This window comes from Histoplasma capsulatum (genome assembly GCF_000150115.1).
Source record: "Histoplasma capsulatum G186AR genomic scaffold supercont2.6, whole genome shotgun sequence".
NCBI lineage: Eukaryota > Fungi > Ascomycota > Eurotiomycetes > Onygenales > Ajellomycetaceae > Histoplasma > Histoplasma capsulatum.
Genome location: NW_025544806.1, coordinates 1,634,875 through 1,657,570, shown reverse-complemented (window position 1 = coordinate 1,657,570; position 22,696 = coordinate 1,634,875). Strand labels below are relative to the sequence as shown.

Genomic DNA, 22,696 nt, shown 5'->3' with positions numbered 1-22,696 from the left:
AAGTTTAATATTAAGTTGAAAAAAGACAGAAACTGCGGGGGTGGTAGGGAGAATGGGAAAAAGGGTGGGTGGGAAAAAGGAGAAGAAATTGAGGAGGGGGGAAAGAAAAAGAAAGAAAAAATCAAAATATGCGGTCAAAAATAGAAATATGACGGAAATGAAATTTGAGAAAAAAACCCCCACCGGATCCACCGGTAACTGTAAACATGGACAAAGAAAAGGGGCGGGGAGGTAAAGCAATATCAAACAGCAATGGGCGAGTGGTAGGCAAAAATAACCATAGAGCGAGAAAATAAAAAAAAGTGGTAAATAAACAATGAAAGCAGGAAAATCTGAGGGTGGCGGGCAGTTCGTTAGGTCGTATTGATTCGATTTTTAACAACTAGGGACGAATCAAATGGAGGGGATAGAGGGATACTGGAAAAGGAGTGCGGGAAAGTAGTTTGTTTCCAAATGTGGATAGGTAAGAGAATAAGGAAGGGTTTTAAAAATAATTGGGATTTGAAGGAAAGTAAAAAGCACATGATGGTACGCGAGTTCGCATAGATCTCATAATATTTCGGGAAAGTTGCCCACACAGTATATCTTGACGCCAAATAAATTAATTACCGGCAGTGGACGGAGCGAACGCAGGGGAAAATCCAGGGTTCAAATGATCGAAAATAAGAGGCTGGAAATAACAGTAAGAAAATGGCAGGAGATCCAATTGGTACTTGGGAAATGAGGGTTTGTCGTCCATATTGAATCGGGTCATTAACGCTCTACTGAAAACATTCGAGCGGTCGTGGTTTGCCCCGATTCGTACAAAGGAGGGTAACCATATTCATTATCGAGTCGAATTCAAACTGTTCAGAAAAAAAAATCGCAAATGTTCGCTGAGTTGCTGGGTACTTTGCTTTCAGTTGAGAAGCAAATAAAATGTATGAAGGACAGTAATGTGCTCAGGGAGATATCATAGTGCTATTTCTATCGTTCTTTTCAAGTCGGGCAGTCCAATGGATTCTGCCATGCTTCGCTGGACGAGAGCTTCAGAGGATTCTGCACTTGGATTTTTTAGGTTTCGCGATGGGACGCGGATTCAGCACCGCACTGGAAAGAGTTAGTCTCCTACGATATTGTTGAATGGTACAAGGAGCAGATACAAGTAGCATACCGGATGGCTTCATCAAAGACACTCTTCAGATTTCGCTGCGTGAGGGCGGAGCATTCGAGGTATTTCTGTGCTTTAATCTCCTTGGCAACAGCGAGGGCTTGTTCATAAGAAACTGGTTCCATCTTCTTTGCACGAAGACTCTCAGCGGTAGCCTTATCCTCACGTAGATCAAGTTTGGTCCCAACGAGGATTATTGGGACATTGGGCGCGTGATGTTCGATTTCTGGGTGCCACTACGCAAAAAGTTAATAAGAATTCGTGTAGAGAGAGAGACCACGGAAGTCTCAAAGTCTTGAGGGTATGATAACACACCTTCGCCTTGACGTTATCGAAAGATGGTGGGCTAACGATAGAGAAGCATATGAGAAAAACGTCGGTCTGTGGATACGATAAAGGACGTAATCTGTCATAGTCTTCCTGTCCAGCAGTATCCCAAAGTCCAAGGCTAATCGGTTTGCCATCAACCATTACACTGGCGGAGTAGTTGTCGAACCTACGTCCAGTCAGATATACCGAAAAACGATCGAGAAGGTAGAATATAAACATACACAGTAGGAATATACTCTCCGGGGAAAGCATTTGTGGTGTAAGAAATAAGGAGACATGTCTTAAGATTTTTAAGTTAGTCAGGATATCAACACGAAGCGCCACGGAGCTTAAGGGGGAAAGTGCTTACCTTGCCAACAGCACCGTCACCAGTAACGACACACTGCAAGTGGGATCAAACCGTCAGCAGATTGATCAGGAGATAAAATTATACAAATCAAAAAGGGTGTATTTGAGCCAGCAGCACTTTTAACCAACCTTCAATGACTGAGTGGCTGGTCCAGAGGCCATTTTTGTTAAGCTTTCAGGGGAAAAAGCCAATAGAAAAAAGTTAAAAAAAATAACGAAATGATTCAGCAGCTGAAAATGAGCCCGTGTAGAAAAGCAGAAGATTACGTCAAAGAGGGCCAGTTGGTGATCAAAGTCCGGCAGCAGAGATGTCAAGGCCTGAACAAGAAACGAATAAAGCACCAGCTCAATTCGAACAGGATTCAATCCAGAGGCGGTTTCTGCTCCAAAGAAACACACAAGGAGGTTCTATGATGGCACTTTCTCTCTTCGACAAGGTATAATATACCTCTTTGGTGCTGTCTTGAATATCTTGCAACCTTTTGTATCAAGGAGAGTTAAAAATTTTTTGATCACGCACGAGGATGGAATCGGGGGTGATCGTTCGTTCGGGAGGCGGCGGCCGGAGTAGTAAATAATGGAGGGTTAGATCACACAACAAAACCAATTGGAGAGGAACCGGAATTCAGTGACTGGGAGAGATCGCAAGTCCTTCAGCGACGGGGACGGGAGGAGGGAATGTGTTGAGGCGACGATAAGATACCCCGGCTGGCGAAGGTGTTGGTGATGGTCAGATTCCACGACAAGCAGAAGAGCGAGGGAGACAAAAGACACAGCACCGCTCAAGCAGGGAGCGAGAGAGCAGATAAGAAGACGACAGACAACCGCAGAGGGAGCCAGAGAGTGAGACAGTGAAAAGGTGAGCAGGAGAGGAGGAGAGGTTGAGATGAGGTAACAGGAGGTGGTTGCGAGGAGTCGGAGACCAGACAGGGACGGTTGAGGAGAGGCTTGGCATGGGTCTCAGACGGGTCGCATCAACCTGCAGCGAAGTAACCATGGTTGGTGCCCCTGGGGGCAGATCTCGCAGCATAGCTCTCCATACTATGTACATAGGAGGAGCAGAGGCGGCATTGGTTGTTGTATGGGATACTAGCACTCTTGATCTAACTCTATCTATTGTCTTTTATTTGTTTTCAAGCCTTCAGCGTGAACGGTGACCTGCTGGCAGACCGATAAGCGCTGTGGTATCTGGAAGTGACTAGTATCCTTCTATCTATGCGCCCCGACATGTGCTTGGTTGGCCTGGAACCACCCAGTATAAATTCTATTTTTCTAACCCTCCAAGCATCCAATCTCCACTCATACTAGCACAGTATGTGCGACTCGAAATCCTCAATGTTCCGTCGCAGCTAGTCTGTGCCGCCATCTCCATGTGGCCATCCCAGGCTCGTCCCCGCAGACTGGCTGCAGTAAACAAGGGTCTCCAGACACGGAGATATCTATATATATTTATGTTTATATGGCTGGCTCCATTATTAAACCTGTTGACGGAGATATCCAATAGCCACACCCAACACTGCTCACTAGATTTAGGAAAATATGATTGCATGCATTGGGAGAAAGGACCAAGGCACTTTTTAACTCTATCAACGGTTGGGAGGGGCTTTTTACCCAATCAACTTTCCCTTCTCAGACATGTTATATGGTACTGGTATCCGGGACATCTTGCTGTCGTGTTGCTGTTGCGAGGATCTTGCTACTGCCCGATCCCTGTCCTGCCGTACGACTGATGGGTATTTAATAGTTATAGCTGCTGAAGATATCGAGCGTGGAAAGTGTACTCATGTACAGCGCAATACTTCTATCTGCATTGTATAAGTGTGCAGCCATTCTTATCAGCTCCCTACATTTTTAAATATAGAAACTTTTCAGGTTAAAAATATCCGCATATCCTGACGCAAGGTGGGGATAATATATCTAGAAACCTGATCTCAAATTTGGCGAAGTAAACTTTCTACCAGGAGAGTTAAGTAGAGATTTTACAGTTCGTGTGAAGAGTTTCAGAAAAATTCTAATATGAAGCAAGCTTGTCCAGATTGTGATGGCGGGTGCGTCTCCAACAGTTTCACCCCTTCCCCACCAGCATACCTTCGAGACAGAGGTAGTGATAGCCTATAAATGTATATGTAATATATATTATCAATGTGTATGTCCATGTATGTACAGTACAAACAAGGTGTTCATATATTCATACAGCCAACCCTACCCGACATACACGTACATACACTGCAAAGTGCATCCTACAGCATCTCAACAGTAAAACAAGAGTTTCCCCCGCAAAACAAGGGGCAAAGAAAGGAAAAGAAAGGAAAAGAAAAGAAAAGAAAACTAAAAAAACGCTTACAACTTCTCCTGGCCCCTGAGCCCGCCAATCTGGCGCCCGGCCATTATTGTAGGCCATTCCTCAACAGCTGGCCGGCAACGTTACTCGTAGTGGTCTTCAGGGGGGGGGGGGGGGGTGCGATGCCGCCGTAGGGCCTGGGCACCTTTGTATCTTTGAACTTTTAATGTTAATTGATTTTTCTTTTTCTTTTTTCTTTTTTCTACTTTCTCTTCTCTATTTGATTTGAGAAAGTTGGAAAAAGGGTCTAGAGATTCAACGAAGGAAAAGCTTGCTCTCCTTCGGACAATTATTTAAAGCACAATTGTGGGAAAGGGGAATAACGGTAACGTGCTCAATTCATAACTCCAGTATTACGGTCTCCCTTACCCGGCGACGAGCTGTTGAGCTGATGTGATTGATGAAAATGGGTTTTCCAAATTTTCCAAATTTTGTCCGCCCATTTGCCGCACTGCCCTTTTATATCTCTTTGAAAAAGGGGCTCTCCAGTGATTTACACAGTACATACACTCTGAACTCAGGTTCCGCGGTTCTTGAAGCGGGGCTCGTCGTCCAGCATTGCTCAACAATGCCAGCAGCGGGTTTAGCTAGGCACATTGAACCGCTCGCCGAGCCATACAATGCCGGGGGGCCCAGGCTGGGGTTCGCTAGACCATCTTCCACTCTGCCATTTTTTCTTTTTCCCCAACGTTGGTTTTGTTTTTCGTTCTCTCTTCTTAATCAAATCCTTGTTCAGACGTTAGGTTGGGGTTGAAAGGAACAAACCAACCAACTGGTGGCACCGCATCTTTGACATTGCGCCGATTGGGCGTGAGACTGTCACTTTGCCAGATCCCTTTCCAGCCAAGAGTAGATGAGACACCTGGAACGCAGAACCATGAAAGATGCGAGAGACCAGATCTCAAGATTCAAAGCAAAGAATCTGATCATAAATGACGTTCGAGGCTTTGGCTTCCTGGCTAGCCAGTAAATCATGGCCAATTGCTCTTGATAAGTGCTTGGGGTTGCATAAATGTTATTGACCAGCTGCTGCTGGCACTGCTACCAGACTGCTACGGTGAACAAGTGCTTACAGGCCCAGAATTCCCCCCCTCCCAGACTCTGGCCCTTGTGATGAACGGCTGTCTACCGTGAAGGAGTGGAGCCTTTTTGGGAAGTTGGCTATATCACGGCTGAATGAATGATGCCCTTGGGTTTTCTGTCAATCATGCTACCATTCATCCATGCTTTCTAGATACGATGAAGTACAAATTCATTCCTCACCCAGCTAACAAGTGAATCTCGATGAAAATCACTCAACGGATCAGTCAGTAAGATATATATACCCTTAAAAAGTCCTGCGGTGCATCCGCCATTTCTATTCTTCTTCCGCCCTGAATTAGTTCTTTTTTTGGGACTACTCTGTTGCATATATACGCGGACTATACAGATATACGGATATACGGATATACGGATATACGTTCTTATTAGTTTATATATTTGATACAGATCCCATATACCGGGACCCTCAACATATTGAAACCCCCTTATTCTTTTTTATTTATTCAGCTGTCTGCTTGCCTGCTGGTCTGAATGAAACACTCAACCCCCATAGTTCCAACTCGCTTAGTGCCACAACAAATCCATCTCCCATCAGGTAATGAACTGTTGGAGGGTTTTAGACATATGAGGTCCTTTTGAGAACAATCGGCTGAAGGAACGCCGGTCCTGATCAGGGTTGATCGTACACCGGAGACGCTTATCCTCTTTTACTACTATCTTTTACATATGAATATGTTTACATCTGGGAAGCAATGTGGGCTTGTCTACAAACCATTTTCCTCATTCAGATGAAGTGATCGCCCTCGCCAGAGCTGACGCAGGTCTATAATGTTTGGATCGACTCTTATTTTGGCACCCACCCTACACTTTTCCAAGGGCTGCAACTTGCAAGGGGAATTTAAGTCCTCCGGTCTTGCATCTCCTGGTATGGCGACTTTGATTTTAATCTGGATCTCGCCAGTACCACTTACTCGACCCTTTTGTGCGATATCTAGTGGCCCGACGAAAAAACTCCGGCCCTTCCAATTTACATTACAAATATTTAACGGATTCGGAACATATAACTATATATATTAACACCGTCATGATGATGTACTTGTATCTGCATACATTTCTGAATACGCAAGCCCACCGTTTCTAAGGAGAATCTTTACATCTAGAAGATGAGATTTTCATTCATAGTGGGCTTTAAAAGAAAGTGGACTGGGGATCCTGCGGCTCGCACATTGCCCGGTACGTCTTAAACTGGGAAGTGATTCGGCAACTCCTCCCTAACCCCCTGGCGCGAGAGAGAATAGTCGTTCAATGTTCTGTAAGGCTTCTACCCTTTACCGTTTCCGTTTCTGTTTCTTCCTCTCCAGTCTTCATTGCCCTTCGCAGAAGATACAATTCCTACCTTCCCTCACTCGCATATGTATCTCCCTTCAAGCATCTCTACAAAGTTCGCTAATCGGCTCGTGAATGTAGTATTTCCTTGAGAGAAATTTCTCTCAAGGATCAAACATTAGGTAATTATCATATTATCGAAGGAGTATCGATAAGAATCGTCTGCTGATGAGTTTTGATCGCTTCGTCTCCAAAATTTTCCACTTCCACATCGAAGCTACTTACTGTAAGTGCAAACTAGGTAATATAGGATTTAGGCAAGTGGTGCTAATCTGTAGTGAATAGCCAACGAAAATATGTTCTTTACCACAATTTAATCAGATAGTCGAGAATGTCACTAAGCTAACGAGGCCGTCGTTAAGGAAAGCACACAGAATGATGCCAATAGGACGGGTGAGGATGAGGAACGATACCACCTCAGTTTATTGCCGGATTGTGATGTGAGACGCCTCAAAGGCATCGGGGAACTTTCGCTTACCGTGCAAGAAGTGCCTTTCAAAAATTGTCGCCGGTGTCATGCAAATAGGTCACACTGTGATCAGATACATATAGGAGACAACTTTCTTCTGCAAACGGCTGACTGTGTCTGGTCAGAGAACTTGCAGCGGTATCAGTTCAGAGTGCTGCTGGGTGTTTAATACTTGAGTCTGTCCTCATCACTGTAATTGCTCTTGATGTCGCCTCGGAGCACGACGCTTTCTCTTTTTTCTAGTCCCTGGCGCTCCTGGATTGCCAGCGAAAATTTATCCCGCAAGGAGAAATACTGATGATACCAACAGAATAGCCATTTCACCACAAGAATCAGCAAGATCTTCTCTCCGATCTTGTTTTCCACGTCTCACGCTGATTAGAGCACGAAATTATGCTCCGACGGGCCGAACTTAGAGGTCAACCTGCTGAGGTGGTATAATCGTGCCTTGGCTTGTTCCCCCTCACCCACTATTCTCGCGAGCTTCTCGCACCGCCAACTCAGGGTGGCAGAAGAAAAGAATTAAAAAAGAACAAAAAGACAAAAAGAATATCAAGTATGCTCATCCGCAAACTATGCAACCATGAAAGAGAATATGTATAACCTTAGAGGAGTTCTCGAGTACTTGAACATAGTTCGACAATCGGATGAGTGCATACTGTTCCTTTCAGAGTCAGAGACATTTTACACCAATCATTATACCAATAAACTGGGTTTATTGTGTTGTTTTCATCATTTATCTATCCTCGTTATCCCACGCGGAGACAAATTCTGGTCAACAGAGTTGGATGGACTCTCCGTAGGATCCATCATACAGTTGAAGCAGCTACCCATCCCACCATATTCTACACTGACCACGCCTCCACTGTGGCGTTTTTAACAGTCAGTACACAGTGTGTTTATGAAACTATTATAGAATTATTTATTGTCGGTCAGCTATGATTGCCTTCTAATTGATGAGCAAGATCTGAGAGTATAACATTATATCTCTACTCCGATCTGTTGTTATATGTCATTACATTCACAATGTCAAGCAGATGCAAACGCTCACACTGTTTTTCCTTAACAGAATCCTTCCTTCCCTGTTGGTCCTTCAGTATACCCTTGTACTTCCTTTTGTGAACTTGTTTATTTTTATTTCTTTAAACGTCTAATAAAATGATTGGAATCCAGAGGATAAAGGCAAAGCCAGGGCCAAGGACTCCGATAGCTTATCTAGCGTCTGGGTTTACAGATACCGCGCTTGAGAATGAGATGAGCATGTCTGATGTCTGTCATTTTCGGAGTCTTCAATATGTGTTCCTTTGCCGATTTCCGGGTATCAGCCCAACCGATGCTCCGATCACCAGAAGGCATATAACAGCATGATAGGCATGTTTACAAGAGGTAGACATGTGCTATGCGAAAGAGCATCCGATGACACAAGAGAGAAGCGGATGAAGCTGGAACCACGGGATTGTCGAATGCTGGGACGCCTGTAACTTATACAGGGACATCCCCAATGCTGCGCGACGCCGACGAGCCCGTGCGGCTGCGGGGAAGTCCCCCGCGAAAGGAAGATCTGCCGATGCCCCTGCTACCTCTGCTGTCGTTGCAGCTACATCAATCGAACTCCTCTTCGATAGGGCTACCCAAGCACAACACGACGATCGGTATTTCCCCTTGGCGTCGGCATTGGTCGCGTCAGGCGGCACCAACGGACTTGAAAGGTTGCCAGATGGTTTCCCAGACCAGGCTGCAAGTAAAAAACGCATCAACTTTAAGGCGTATAGGCGCGTCGGCCGTTAAAATTAGAGTTTCCTTACCGTTCATCCTGACGAAGGAAGTGTGCTCCGGAGCAGTTGCATTCCTATGCGGGAAGCATCCATACAAAAACAACCCTCCAGCCATCTCTACTGTTCAAGTAGATAATATAGCTCAGGCCTGGGCCGGGGGTTTGCCGCAAAAGTGGCCAACCACCAAGTTGCAATCTACATACAAGCCGCAGAAACATTGTTGTTACATCATACCAGAGTTTGATGACCTGAAACGGCCCGGAGCAATTAGTTCGTGGGTTCGATCACATCCTACCACAAATCCGCAATTCTGCCCTCTGAACCTGGCTGGTCGGTTTTCCGTTGCTGTCTTCGATGAGGCGCATACATGGGTCCTGATATAGCGATTGTCTTCACAATCATCTGCAGTCCTCATTGCCTTGCTTCTGAGACAATCGGCAGGTATCAGTCAAAATATTATCGCTACAAGCTAAAAAGGAAGGGTTAGCTGCGGGCTATAGTCGTTGATAAGATCATTCAACTGCAAATGACGACAACCATCAATCTTCTTTTAAAAAGTTTGGTTGAGATGTGAGTCCTCAAGACACATTATCTTTCTCTATATAAAATGTCTCTCCATGGAGCGATACAGACTCCAGGCTCGCTCAAGTTATAACATAAACGTGTCATAAAGTGTGTCGAATTGTCAGTGCTCGCACTGTGCAGCAATGGTATCCAATGACAACGCTATAAACTATGCAGATTCATACAGCTATATCAAGTGGCTCCAATAATTGGTCGCAGTGGAGTGCAAGATCTGTCAATCTGAGACAGAGGGAGCGGTTCAGCTGGGCGTGTAGATGGTCGATGAATAATACAACTTGACATCATCATCTACTCCCCACATATGCAATGAAGCTGCTTCTCAAAGCTCTTGGCATCGTGTAATTAGTATGCTACAATTCATGTGGCTGGGGGTGGCATCATCAGGATGATCTTCTAGAACAGATCAAAAAATAGCTCGTTGACATCACTTTCGAATTGACTACCTTTGAGCTGTTATGGACACCTCGGGCTTAGGGGGTCAACACTAGCATCCTCAATGGCTATTCCAGGACGGGAGAGAATGGGATGATAAACCTCAAACCCAGCTGGTAAGAGACTTCTGACCTCTCGTCCATGAATAGGATAAGCCTGTCACACATATCTTGTCAACCACCTTCGTCATAACACGGCTCAAATTGAATCTGGACAAATCACACACCCCCTTTATGTTTTCTGTCTCTCTTGTTTTGAAGAACCTAATCGCCTTGAAGAGCGCACCTCGGCTCTGCGTGGTATACCTCCAATGGCGGCGACACACCCTCGATGACGAGGGAGAAATATGGGAAGAGCAATATCCAGAATGGGTACCGTCCAGGAGATCCTTTGAGGGAACCTGTGGAGGACTTCCTTTCGGCCCATGAAGAAAGAAATGCATGCAAAGCCAAATTGAGAATGCAATTTTCCTTGCTATCGGAATCAACAGGCCAGTTAGTTGATGGGTAAAAGCCCCAAAAAACCGGATGAATCTTCGAGTTTGTATTTTGAAAATGCTCTGCAGTCACTGACCAAGCATTATTGAAGGCTAAATGGGCCTCTGGACTAATCACATAATATATTGCTTCGTTGTGATAACGTAGCACTATGACCACTAGGTTATCCATAGCAAAAAGCCAACATAACCATTTGTTAAATGGTTGCGATCATGGTCATATATCTACCCGTGGGTGTGGTGGTATGGCCCGGACCACAGAGGGCCACAACACCACCTATACACTGCGACCGCCAGTCGCAGCATAGTGTGGGAACCACATCGTGAAGTGTTTGGGAATCATCATCCTTGACTCTTGAAATCGGGCGCCATTCGGTGAAACTCAAATGGAACTGCACTAACCGATAACTTCTACCCGCTCGCGAAACCAACAGTTTGCACGTTAAAGATAATTATAGAAAACTCTGGCGGCGGTTCACTTGCGCGAAATTCGAATCGGGCGATTCCTTGCTAACATTCATGAAGATCTCATCAGATCCTTTTAAAGTCCTTGGGACACACCCACGAGTTCAATGCCCTCAGAGAGAGCTAGATTCTTTTCTTAACCGAACCCTTCCTTCCCGTGGATCCTTAAGGGCACCCTTATTACTTCCTTTCCTTTGTAAACCTGTTTGTTTTTATTTCTTTAAAAGGGGAGATTTCTTTGATTTCTTTTTTTTAACACTTAGGATGAATGAATCAACCAAAAGAATCAATTCAATATAACTAGTTCTTTAATTCTTGTTCCTAATCCTTGAGAAAACACCCGTCAAAAGGCTTGTACATAAAAACCCTTTTGCCTTCACGGCGTGTTTCTCTATTTACAGAAGTCCCAGCTCCGTTTTCTTTCTCTCGTGGAACTTTAAAAAACGGCCATCAAACTGATAAACGATACGGTTCCTGAGTTCCGTTTCTCATATGACGCTCGATTATCAGTGTCGTCTGTGGATCGTGCTCCAGCCTGGCTTACCCTTCTTGCAATGGCAATGAAGGACAGCGCCAACTCCAAGGTTTGTGTCTGGTCTTATGGCCAAGCTAAACAGCCGGAAGAAGAAGTCAACGAAGTTGTTCTTGTCCTTCTTTCATTGAACGCGGCTATTATCAGAATATGTGAAGGTAAGTGATTAAAAAGAATTACAAAATAGTCCATCAAGTTCATGACACTAATTCGCTCATCACTTAGCAAGGAACTTCCAAGAAAGATTGAAAAGGTTACAGCTGGTAACATTGATTGTCCTGATGATACATGGACGACAGGGCTAACACCCGGGAGCTTGTTCATATTGTAGGAGGTCAGAATATACATGACATCGAAGTATTATCGAATGTTAATGTAATAGGTGTCCGAGCGTTATAGGGAGTAGGCGGTGGTCCTAGAGGCCTTATATGCGGAAGGACCAGGAAAATATAGGGAATTGGAATCGCTACGTAAGCGATTCGCTAGGGCGATAAACGCCTACTATTTGTTCGAGCACAATAAGACAGATGGAGATTTCTTCCTTCCCCCCCAATGCCACGCCGCGCCAGCGGGCCCGGGCTGCCGCGGGGAGGTCTCCTAGGGGCAAAGTTGCTGCCGTTGCTGCTCCTGCTGCTGTTCTTGCTGTTCCCACCACATACCAGAGAGCTAATCAGAAGAAGATGTCACAACGGGGCAATATAACAAAAGAGAAGAAGAGTCGGGGAAAAGTCGATATCACCACGGCCTGGAGTCGGGTACTTGCGTGAGGTGTTGAAAAGGGATCGGCGATCTGCCCTTGTGCGTCCGGGAGGTGGCCTTCAAGAAGTGCCGGAGATGCCAGAGTTTAGAATAATTATATTGGGGCTTCTTTCGCAGCCTTGAATTGGAAATTGATCCCACCAGCCTTCAGGCTCCTTCATATGTTGGGGTCTCCAACATACATGTGTTCTTCTGCATGTTTTTCCTGCACGTTTCTCCTTCTTTGTTGGGGGGTCACAAGCTCTGGTATCCGCCATCAGCTCGTTTTTGTTCCTGTCAGGATATTTGTTTAAGCAACCCAGTTCTCTTCACGGATTCTTGCATCGACAAACCTGGACTTCTAGCATCCAGATTGTTTTTACTGTCTGGTTTCTCCAGAGCTACTAACTACTTTTCAAAAAGTAAACAATGTCAACAAATACCCATCACACTTCTCAACCATTCAGAGTGGTCAACGCCTTTTTAACAACACGAAGGCGACACTTTGGGTGAATATTTAAAGGAGCCACCTGCCTCAATGCAGTAATACGGGAAGTGCCTTGGCGGCGCTGAAATTCGGCGTCAGGATGAACAGCAATGTTCAGTATGTGAGAGGGTTCATTTACTGAAGGAGAACATGTCTCCCTTCTCATTGTCATGGAACAGCAACATTCTTACACTTCCTCTCCAACAAATGCCGCTTCTGTTCCTGTTCCACCTAACCCTTCTGCTCCGCTTTGTTCCATTTTCCGGATCCAGTAGATATGTAGTTTGTGGGAAGAAGCGAAGGCACGAGGGAAAGCCCCACAGGGGGAAACACGGAAAATATTAAGATAGGCCACGTCAAAACCTGGGATCGATCGGGCACTTAAATAGTAATATTTCCCCTCTCCCAACGAGCTTCGTGAAATCACATTTTACCCTGCTGCAAGTCTTTACGTAGCACACAAGATGTGGGATTTGAGCGCATACCTCAAGAAGGAAACGAGACATCGAGGAGACAAATCCTAGTTGCGCAGAACATCTGTGGATAAATAGTTAGAATTTTTTTTTCTTTCTATATTTGCGATTGTTCATTTAACTACTGCAAAACCTTGAATATAGGCAATCTCGTTCCCCTGGCCAGGCATGGAGTAATGTCAACCAATGCAAGGGGCAGCCCAGGGCACTACCATACGTAACATGCAAGTGAGCGAGATGACCGCGGGTTGGGCAAAGCTTCAAGTTTCCTTGGGTTACAAGGCGTTAAAATAGAACGGCATATGCATCCATACTCTCTGCACACACTCGGCCGTGTAACTGTGGTTGGGATACGCAGCAACGGGCTTGTTAACTCGTATGATAGATAGTATAGTTGGTATACAGTAATAACTCGGGGATATGAACAACATCAACTAGATTGTATAATTAGTGCTCGCAATATGTCGAAACCTAGTCCCATCCCCTGACGTGACGCCGCCCGCTGCCACCGAGGCTCTAGCGGCAACTGTATAGATTACCCTCGCCCCCACTCAGCGCCTGTTGCGATCCTGGCCCACGTATTTCCCGCCGCCCACAACCCCGACAACGCCAACAAACATCCAACGTCCCAGGAACCAACCACACACAGCCAGTCTGAGCTGGCCCCGACGAGTCAAGCCACACTGCACTGAGGAACTGCACAATGAGGTCTTTGCTCTGATACCACCCACGCCCAACTGTTGCCCTTCCTCTACCCAACCAACCGTAACTAGTACTCTACAAGCAAGACGGCCCATTTATTTCTTTATTAGTTATGGCAGACGGCCCTCCCCCTCCCGATGGTGGCCCTGCGCCAGACACTCCCTTACGACCAGAGAGCGAGCTGCCTCCCCTCTCACCGTCGCCACCGGAGAAAACAGCATTGCCAGAGCCAGTGCCTGCGGCCGTTAATCCAGAGGAGATGGCTCAGTTGGAAAAGGTCCTGCAGTCAGATGTATGTGGAGAAGTTGCGCAGTTCCGCCAGTTGTAGTAGTTGTATGTGTATAGTATGCAACGGAGAGAGCATATGGCTAACAAACTGCGATTCGTGCCACACGAAAAAAAAAAAACAGATCGGAGTTTCGATTCTATTAACTAGATTGAAACAGACCATTGCATCCACTAAAGTTCGTCACTGAAGAGCTCCCCTCGGGCCCCCCTCAATCTTACCCCCCTCTTCATCCCTCAATCGTCGAACCCCCCCAATGACCCATTGATTTCAAACAAATCCAGGACTTCTCGACTTTCCTTCGCAAGCGATCCGCCCTAGAAGAAGAGCATGCGCAAGGCCTCAAAAAGCTCGCTCGCGCCTTCCATGACTCAACCCAACGCATCGATAATCGCCAAGGCACATTCTCCACCGGCTGTGAGGAGATAAACCGTATCCATGACCGCATGGCCGACCATGGCCTCCAGTTTGCGCTCTCCCTGCAGCAGATGTCGGAAGACCTGAACGACCTGGTGGCGAATATGGAACGGGGCCGGAAGCACTGGAAGCAAAACGGGCTGAATGCGGAAAAGCGCGTGCAGGATGCGGAGAGCATGGCGGAGAAGGCGAAGGCGAAATACAACTCCCTCGCGGAACAATACGACCGCGCTCGGACTGGCGACGCCCAACCTGGCAAATTCGGCTTGAAGGGACACAAATCGGCCGCGCAGCATGAACAGGATCTTTTGCGCAAAGTCCAGCATTCGGATTCGGAATATGCGTCTAAGGTCCAGACGGCGCAGGGTCTGAAGAACGAGCTCATGTCGACCCTGCGGCCGCAGGCGGTGCGCGCGCTGCAGGATTTGGTCGCGGAGGGTGATTCGGGCCTTAGCCTTCAGATGCAGAAATTCGGTATGCATTGGGTCATGTATTTTTCCTTTTTGTCAGGTCGGGGATACGGTAGTGTTCCAGTTTTGGGTGACTGATAATCTGTGTTTCTAGCCACGTTCACGGAGAAGCTTATGCTTGGAAATGGTCTTTGCGTGAGCCCGCTGAAGAACGGCGTGAACCCCGATGCTGCTGGGTTTAAGAGTCTGCGGGAAGTTGCGGCTCAAGTGGACGACGAGAAGGATTTTAAAAGCTTCATCTTGAGCCATGCGTCAAAGATTGGCTCGGGGTCGGCTGGGGTCAAATATGAGAAACACCCGGTTCGTGCGGACCTAGTATTATACTACTGTTTTTTTTTTTTTTTTGCCCCGGTCTAACATGAGCTCAGACACTTGCGACTCCTCCTCCGCAGCCGACTCCTATACAAACATTAAACCAACCGGGCATCTCGTCAATCCCCAACGTTCCTCCGCAACTGCCAGGGCCTAATTTCAGCTCCTCGCCTCCACAATCTGCGACAGCTCCAGCCCAGCATCAAAACTCGTCACAGCCCTTCCAATCACCAACGACGCAACTGCCCTATCCAGCGCCATATCAGCAACCGCCGCGTCAAGATCCATATGGCATGCACCAACAGGCACCCCCGCAAATGCAACCGCAGATGCCATCGCAGATGCCATATCCGACGCCTGGCCCTCAGATGCAGCCACAGTATCGGCCCTACTCACCGGTGCAGCAGCAGCCTCCTCCGGAACGTTTTCCGGTAGCGAGGAACGGGCATGGTGCAGATCTACCACCCCTGAAACCCGTCTTTGGGGTATCGCTAGAGGAGCTGTTCCAGAGAGATGGGACCGCTATCCCCATGATCGTGTACCAGTGTATCCAGGGTGTTGAGCTTTTCGGCCTCAATGTTGAGGGCATCTATCGTCTCTCTGGCAATGCCAATCACATTGCGCATCTGAAGTCGCTGTTTGATAATGGTATGCGAGAAATCTTCTCATGGCCCTGCCCCTCGTTTCCTATTTTAAAACAGCAATCGTGGATTAATTCATTGCCCTAACTCCAAAATGCAATCCGATATATAGATTCCTCCCAAGTCGATTTTACAAACCCGGAGAACTTCTTCCACGATGTCAACAGTGTAGCTGGCCTCCTGAAGCAGTTCTTTAGAGAGCTTCCTGATCCGTTGTTCACGAACAAGCATTATGCGGATTTCATCAATGCTGCCCGTACGTGATGCGTGACCTATCCAATATACACAAGGCGTATATTATGTGCTAAAATAAACTCTCGCTGGAGAAATATAGGTCGCGACGACGATATCCAGCGCCGTGATGCTTTGCATGCGCTTATTAACAATCTCCCGGATCCAAACTATGCGACTCTTCGGGCGTTGATTCTGGTTAGCTACTTTTCACACTCACCCCTCTTTCATTTGATGTAAGTTGTTATGTTACTGACGGAACATCTTGCTGCATCCAGCATCTCAACCACGTCCACGAACGATCGGCCGAGAATCGAATGAATGCAGGCAACATCGCTATTAGCTTTGGGTGAGTCCCGCTTGTCTGATCTCACTCCCACGTAACATGTAGATGCGGCACAGAACCGCATGCTAATCGAGATCTTTACTATTTAGTCTCACCCTGATGGGTTCGAACGCCGGCCAGAGCATTGCGGATTCCGGTTGGCAGGCACGTGTTATAGAGACCATTCTGCAGAATACGTTCCAAATCTTTGACGAGGATTAATAAAACTGAAAGACCATTCGTTTGTCTATGCATTTGGCATTTTTCCTATTCGTACTCGGTTTCCGCATGCAGAGATTCCCGGGGATATTTAATCTTTTATCATTACCTTTCCTTAGTTATACCGAACCTTTTTTTTTTTCGGCTCTCCCTTGTCCTATTCGGTGGTAACTGCCAAGTGGTCATGTATACTTTACTTTTCTTTATTATTTTTTGTTCCATTTCGCTATGGCGAGATACAAAGGTATATTGTTTAGCTATCTACCCCAGGCTATTTGTTGTTAATTCAACCCCGTGGTTGCTGTTCAGTTTTTCTTTCCATGTCTGGATGACGACACCCACGTGATATCCCGACCGCGCCAAGCCCGGTTCTTGCGCCGAACGATGACCTAATCGCTCGCGGGCGCACAATTTTCTGAATTTAGCCGCAACTCGCGCTGGTGGGACGAATAAAAAGAAAATATATTTCCGTTTGCCCTCAGTTTCCTTTGTGCTTTGCTTCTCCTTCCTTCATTGCCTAGATTGATTTCTCGTCGTGAGTTTTTCTGTGTTAACCACACATCCATACCGACGTCATTATCTGCAAGTCCGTACTCCGCATCTATAGCTTTGCGACTCCTCAGCCCAGAGCATGGGCAAACCGTCTTTCCAGGCATCGAATGCCTTGATTTACTTGACGCTGGGGGCTTTCCTGTACGACCACACTCTCCAATACCCATATACTCTTTTTGTAAATTTCATTATAGGCGGAGGTTAACTTTCCGGGTCCGTTGGCGCGCAGTATACTCGGTCTCTTCATCGCATATCGGCTTCGAAAGCAAACCGCAAAAGACTTCGTGTCAAGCAATGGCACGCAGAAGGGTTAGAAACGCTAGAGCGAAACCTCTAATTCCTATCAGTTCTCTACCTCCATATATACATACATACATACATGGCCCCTCTTCTTCAGGATTCCCGTACCCCGTCCGACCTTACCCCACCCCTGCCCCGCCTGCTCCCATTTTCCAAAATCCATCGCTCTCCCCACACCGCCTCTGGCTAACGCATATATTTTCTCGTTAAATTTGCATAGCAATCCCTCTTGCTCTAAACTTTATCGCGTCCGGTGAGTTGCGCAGACAGTGCGCTGTTGCGGCCCAATTGCTCCCTCCCTCTCCTCTATGAGAAGCGGCAGCAGGCAAACATAAATACGGCGTTAAGCAGCTGTGTCCACGGAGATGGCGCTGGTGGAAACGCACAATTGAGAAAGGAGAGGAAGTGACGGCGTACGCGATATTCCATCGCGTTCGATAACGTCTTGTTTCTTTTGCTTCGACGCCCCGGCTTCATGAGTATACAATATACAATTCACGAAGTCTCACGAAGGAAGTGGCGGAAGGAAGAGTTTTAAAACGGATGTGGAGGGAGATGACGGAACTCATATTCATAATGAAATCCGGATTTTTGATGATGTTTCCATCGCAGCATAGAGAAGGTTCGTATTCGAGAGTTCAGTTCAGTGGATGCTGTTCTGGGCTTGCAGGGCAGGAGGGGAAGGGATTGGGAAGGAAGATATGGCAGTTGTCACACCAATATATATAGATATATGTTGTGTCGGGTCGACCTGCTTGTAGGCCCCTCCCAAGATTGCATATACACCCAAAAACTCCCCTCCCATTCTTCCAGAAATTGTGAGTCCAGAGCAGCATCTGCTGCGGCTTCACTACGGGCGCTGATTGCAGCATTGGATACGCTTGATAATCCACCTCCGGGGGCAATGGCTTGCTGTCGCTGGCTCTTGTTTTTCTTTCAAACGCACGGAGAGATTATCGAGGTATACCAGCGCAGGCATGATGCTGAGATTGTACCGTGGAACACTCGACCAAGTTAATGCTTGCGTGGGAAATGTGCTGCCGCTTCTCTGTCTCCTCATACTCCCCTTTTACTCATGTTTGGACGTTCTGTGGATAAGCTAACTCTAGGAATCCTCTACCTCGTTTTTCCTTTTCGCTTATTACAGCTCTTGGATCCGGGATTTTATTTACATATCCTGAAATCGCAACTATTGCCGGCGTCCAGGGATTAGTTGTATATGGGTTGGCTTCGGCACTGCCTCTCCTGGTTTTTGGATATTTGGGCCCGATAATTCGCCGTAAATGCCCTGAGGGTTTTGTCCTGACTGAATGGGCGAGACAGAGATATGGCATTGTCGCCGGGATATACCTGAGCATACTGACGTATGTTTCTAGGTCCCATTCCCAGTCCTGTTTGTTTGATTTAAGCTTGGATGGGAAAATCTAACTTTATCATGAATAGATTGATTACATTGTTCCTTTATATGGTTGCGGAACTCTCTGCGTTACAACAGATAATCAATGCGCTTACCGGCCTCAACGGATTGCCAGTGGTGATAGTTGAAGTCGTCGTGACGACAGTCTACACATCCCTAGGCGGCTTCAAAGTGTCATTCGTCACGGACAATGTACAAGGAGCAATGGTGGTAGGCCTTATCGTCATTGCGGTCATCACCGTCGGCACCGAGGTCCATATCGACAAGTCGCTCATCGATTCATCTGGCCTCTTGGGACCGTCGCTCCTCGGTTGGCAGTTGATATACATCCTGCCCGTAGCCATCTTGACCAACGATTTCTTCCTATCGAACTTCTGGCTGCGTACTTTCGCCTCTAAGACCGATCGCGACCTACGCATCGGTGTATCTCTTGCCAGCGGCGCTGTCTTCTGCATTCTCACCCTGGTCGGTGTGACGGGATTGCTCGCTGCGTGGTCTGGCGCGTGGCCAGGTGACCCACCCCAGTTGGGCTCAATCGCCTTCTTCTTGCTCCTCGAGCAGCTTCCTGGCTGGGTGGTCGGTATCGTGCTCGTCATGACAGTCTCGCTTAGCACTGCTGCTTTTGACAGCTTACAGTCCGCCATGGTCAGTACAGGGAGTAATGATCTCTTCCGCAACCGCCTGCCGCTGATATATGTGCGCATTCTCGTGGTCCTGTGTATTATCCCCGTGGTGGTTGTTGCGCTCAAGTCTCCCAGCGTGCTGCAGATTTTCTTGATATCAGATCTCGTGTCTGCGTCCTCCATTCCCGTGCTGGTGTTCGGGCTATGGGATAAAATGTATTGGTGGACGGGGTTCGAGGTCGTTGTTGGAGGGTTGGGCGGTATTTTGTCCGTCTTCATTTTCGGGACGATTTATTTCGGTGACGCGCATGCGGGCGCTAAGTTGATTCTGTTGGGAAATGGTCTTTATGGCGAAGACTGGAGTGCCTTTGGTATGTTTTGTGCCCCCACATCGTATACCCCGCTTCTACCAATTGCTTGATAATCGCATGGTGAAGTCTGTGACTATGCTTGATAATCGCATGGTGAAGTCTGTGACTATTAACGCTGTCCACACAGGCGCATTCGTTGCCGCCCCTCTTGGAGGCATCTTATTCGGAATCGGCGCACTACTTCTCCGATTGAGCTACCACTACCTCCTAGCAAAACGGCAGCATCGCAGATTCGATGCGTTGGACAAGCCAGAACCACCCCCTCAGCCATCCCGCCCCTATTCATCTGATGAGGCGATAGCTAATATTGAGCCTGGTCTCGGAGGACCCTCATTTGCTTCCAATAAAGATGTCGAAGAGGGATATATCACTTCTAATAATGGGCCTAAAACGTCGCTACGGGAGCGGGTGGCGGCGAGCAGGTGGCTAAAATTGTGACGGAAAAAACTCACGCGAATGCGATGCTCCAGCTATCATGCCCTGTGCGTTGTTTTCGTTCTCGACCTCGAGGCATGAATTGAATAGCCGCATCTATTGTGCATGGGTGTACTGCACATCAGCAGCTCCGGCCCCTTGAGCGTTGTGTCGATTGTCTCGTTCCACTCACGTCCGCGCCCGTATATACCAACGTAGGCATTTACCCAGGTAGCTTCGATTCTTGTACCCTGGAAATTATATAGGATATCTTTCGTTACCCATATTGTTCTGCATATACCCAGGGATGAGGCGAAATGGGAGGGCCTATTTTGTTGTCACATCTATCGTTTTTTGAACTATACCTTCTTTTTGTTTTGATTAGCACTGTTGGGAGGCTGGTCTGTGATGGGAGGAGATTTGGATTATATTTAGTTTTACGTTGAGTTGGCGGGTTCAAGGGCGATTTTACAGCAGGGTTTTGGAGAAAGGAACTACCCCATACGCACGATTACTTACATATAAGGTATATAGTTATACTAATGCCCGTCCATGGGTGTATATAGAAAGATAACCACATATACACTATAAACATTGCCCCCGTTGGTCTTCTTTCTCTTGGGGGTTTGGAGTTCTGTCGTTTGAACGGGGAATCAGGAAGGATATGTTTTACTTAGTTATACATTGTTGAAAAAGTAAAAAACAGGGGGGGAAATCTATATATACAATATGTAGGGGAATAAGAATAAGCATTCGCGGGATCGGCTCAACCATGCTCGTCTCGTGAAACCCATATGAAAAATTTTGGCAAAATTAATAGAAATCACTAAAACACCCGCATCAGCTTATGCTAGAGCAAGTTCAAAACCAAAATATGACAATTTCCGGGGGGAACCCTTCTCAGAAATGAGCCATCTCCCCCCCGTCTCCCTCCAGCCAATTGCCAGAACGAACCATACCTCTTTCTCAAAATTTCGCTCCGGACATAAGCTCCAACCGGTCCTTCAACGACAACCCCTTCGCAAATGCGGGATTCGTCTCCATATCCTCCATCGTCGTCTCATTCGTAAATCCCCACACCTTCCAATCCCCCTCCTTCCCGGCAACCAACATCTTCTGCAACACAATATATTCCGTGGACTTCTGACTCTTTGCTTCCGCGACCGCTGCACTTTGCGATTGTGTGCCATTGCTGCCATTGCTGTTCTGGGTGTCGGCTGCGGGAGAGGGGCGGACGAGTGATTGGTGGCTCTGGATGCGCACAACGACCTGACGGATACCGACGCCGTGGCCCACCTGCGCGGCACGGTCGGCTATCACGCGCGCCCCTGTCAGGGTCGTTGAGAAGGGGAATTTTATGAATTTGTGCAGGGTCCAGACGAGCTTTTTGCCATGTGCGGGTCGTTTGGAGATTCGTTTGAGAAATTGGTCGCGGAGGCTGTTGCAGCAGATGGTTTGAAGGGTCGCGGTGTCGGCGCTGAGTTTTGCGTTTGGGAGGGTTTTTGGTCAGCGGAGTGGTTCTCTCTCCATCTAACAAGGACGGAGGACTTACGCTGCGTAGGCTGTGTACATGGTTTTGTAGAGGTCGAGAGCAGCGCGTTTTCGCTCGCGGAGACGGAGAGGAAGTTTGTTTTTCCTATTGAGATATTTGCAATATGCTAGGACGCTGAACGGGAGCGGTGTTAAGACGCGGCCACGATTGCGCCGGAGTAACTTGTCAGCTGGATTTTATCCCCAAAGCCAGAGTAACACATATTGTTACTGAGGGACCTGCCCTGACTCGTAATAAACAGGGTGTATAGAACTGGGAGGAATATAATTATATCACAAGCTCACCCAGCAAAGTCCTGAAATTTGGCCCTCACTGATACCCACTCCATCCACAACCGCTCCTTTGGGTATTTGAATATCGACGGCATATTCCTCCACAGAGGTCGGATAAAGGTGCCCGGCAAAAGCCCCATATCATCTGGAATTGACCCCTCCTTCATTGATCTCAGGGCTTCTTTTACCTGGTTTTTCGAGCTCATGGAGGCTGGCGGTTGTGGCCGCAATATCTGGGCGTTTCTCATTGAGGCATCCCGCTGTGTTGTGCTGGAGAAGGGACGGTGTGATAGAAGGCGACATCGCGAAGACAATGACGGGGAAAGGGAAGATCGAGGGGAGGATCGGAGGTGAGTATAGGGAGCGGTGATGGTGGTCCGCGAGGTGAAGTTGAGAAGGGCGGAGGAGCGGGGAGCGATGGAGGATGTCATTGCAATAAGGAGCACACCGGGTGGACCAATTGGGAGGGAGGGTGGATGTAGGATGAGTGCGGAGGGTCCCGTTGAGCGCAGTGTTGAGAAGGATTGGACCTAGGAGCACTTTA

General features: G+C 47.3%; 8 protein-coding genes across 8 annotated transcripts; 3 read left to right on the top strand and 5 right to left on the bottom strand.

The window, feature by feature from the left end:
• Positions 1-288: 288 nt before the first annotated feature.
• HCBG_05282 (uncharacterized protein) lies at positions 289-2,674 on the bottom strand (the record flags this gene model as incomplete). Its single annotated transcript, XM_045432331.1, has 6 exons — positions 289-1,089; positions 1,154-1,386; positions 1,466-1,646; positions 1,702-1,760; positions 1,830-1,862; positions 1,958-2,674. 6 exons carry the CDS (start codon positions 1,988-1,990, stop codon positions 1,029-1,031), a joined length of 600 nt encoding a protein of 199 aa, XP_045287543.1.
• Positions 2,675-2,961: 287 nt separating this feature from the next.
• Positions 2,962-4,216, bottom strand: HCBG_05281 (uncharacterized protein; the record flags this gene model as incomplete). The annotated part of the gene is made up of 6 exons (XM_045432330.1): positions 2,962-3,070; positions 3,106-3,267; positions 3,440-3,543; positions 3,917-3,940; positions 4,050-4,068; positions 4,173-4,216. 6 exons carry the CDS (start codon positions 4,214-4,216, stop codon positions 2,962-2,964), a joined length of 462 nt encoding a protein of 153 aa, XP_045287542.1.
• Positions 4,217-8,566: 4,350 nt separating this feature from the next.
• On the top strand, positions 8,567-9,223 carry HCBG_05280 (uncharacterized protein; the record flags this gene model as incomplete). The annotated part of the gene is made up of 1 exon (XM_045432329.1): positions 8,567-9,223. The coding sequence occupies one exon, from the start codon at positions 8,567-8,569 to the stop codon at positions 9,221-9,223; it is 657 nt and encodes a 218-aa protein (XP_045287541.1).
• A 595-nt stretch (positions 9,224-9,818) lies between these two features.
• On the bottom strand, positions 9,819-10,659 carry HCBG_05279 (uncharacterized protein; the record flags this gene model as incomplete). Its single annotated transcript, XM_045432328.1, has 3 exons — positions 9,819-9,875; positions 10,163-10,331; positions 10,583-10,659. The coding sequence occupies 3 exons, from the start codon at positions 10,657-10,659 to the stop codon at positions 9,819-9,821; spliced, it is 303 nt and encodes a 100-aa protein (XP_045287540.1).
• Positions 10,660-13,862: 3,203 nt separating this feature from the next.
• Positions 13,863-16,654, top strand: HCBG_05278 (GTPase activating protein; the record flags this gene model as incomplete). The annotated part of the gene is made up of 8 exons (XM_045432327.1): positions 13,863-14,042; positions 14,321-14,927; positions 15,018-15,238; positions 15,292-15,883; positions 15,989-16,132; positions 16,211-16,305; positions 16,386-16,456; positions 16,543-16,654. The coding sequence occupies 8 exons, from the start codon at positions 13,863-13,865 to the stop codon at positions 16,652-16,654; spliced, it is 2,022 nt and encodes a 673-aa protein (XP_045287539.1).
• A 616-nt stretch (positions 16,655-17,270) lies between these two features.
• On the bottom strand, positions 17,271-18,482 carry HCBG_05277 (uncharacterized protein; the record flags this gene model as incomplete). Its single annotated transcript, XM_045432326.1, has 4 exons — positions 17,271-17,483; positions 17,583-17,689; positions 17,921-17,960; positions 18,450-18,482. 4 exons carry the CDS (start codon positions 18,480-18,482, stop codon positions 17,271-17,273), a joined length of 393 nt encoding a protein of 130 aa, XP_045287537.1.
• On the top strand, positions 18,094-20,352 carry HCBG_05276 (urea transporter; the record flags this gene model as incomplete). Its single annotated transcript, XM_045432325.1, has 4 exons — positions 18,094-18,125; positions 18,651-18,867; positions 18,947-19,914; positions 20,042-20,352. 2 exons carry the CDS (start codon positions 18,969-18,971, stop codon positions 20,350-20,352), a joined length of 1,257 nt encoding a protein of 418 aa, XP_045287538.1.
• Positions 20,353-20,982: 630 nt separating this feature from the next.
• HCBG_05275 (uncharacterized protein) lies at positions 20,983-22,583 on the bottom strand (the record flags this gene model as incomplete). The annotated part of the gene is made up of 3 exons (XM_045432324.1): positions 20,983-21,805; positions 21,881-21,994; positions 22,165-22,583. 3 exons carry the CDS (start codon positions 22,581-22,583, stop codon positions 21,295-21,297), a joined length of 1,044 nt encoding a protein of 347 aa, XP_045287536.1.
• Between the last annotated feature and the right edge of the window lie 113 nt (positions 22,584-22,696).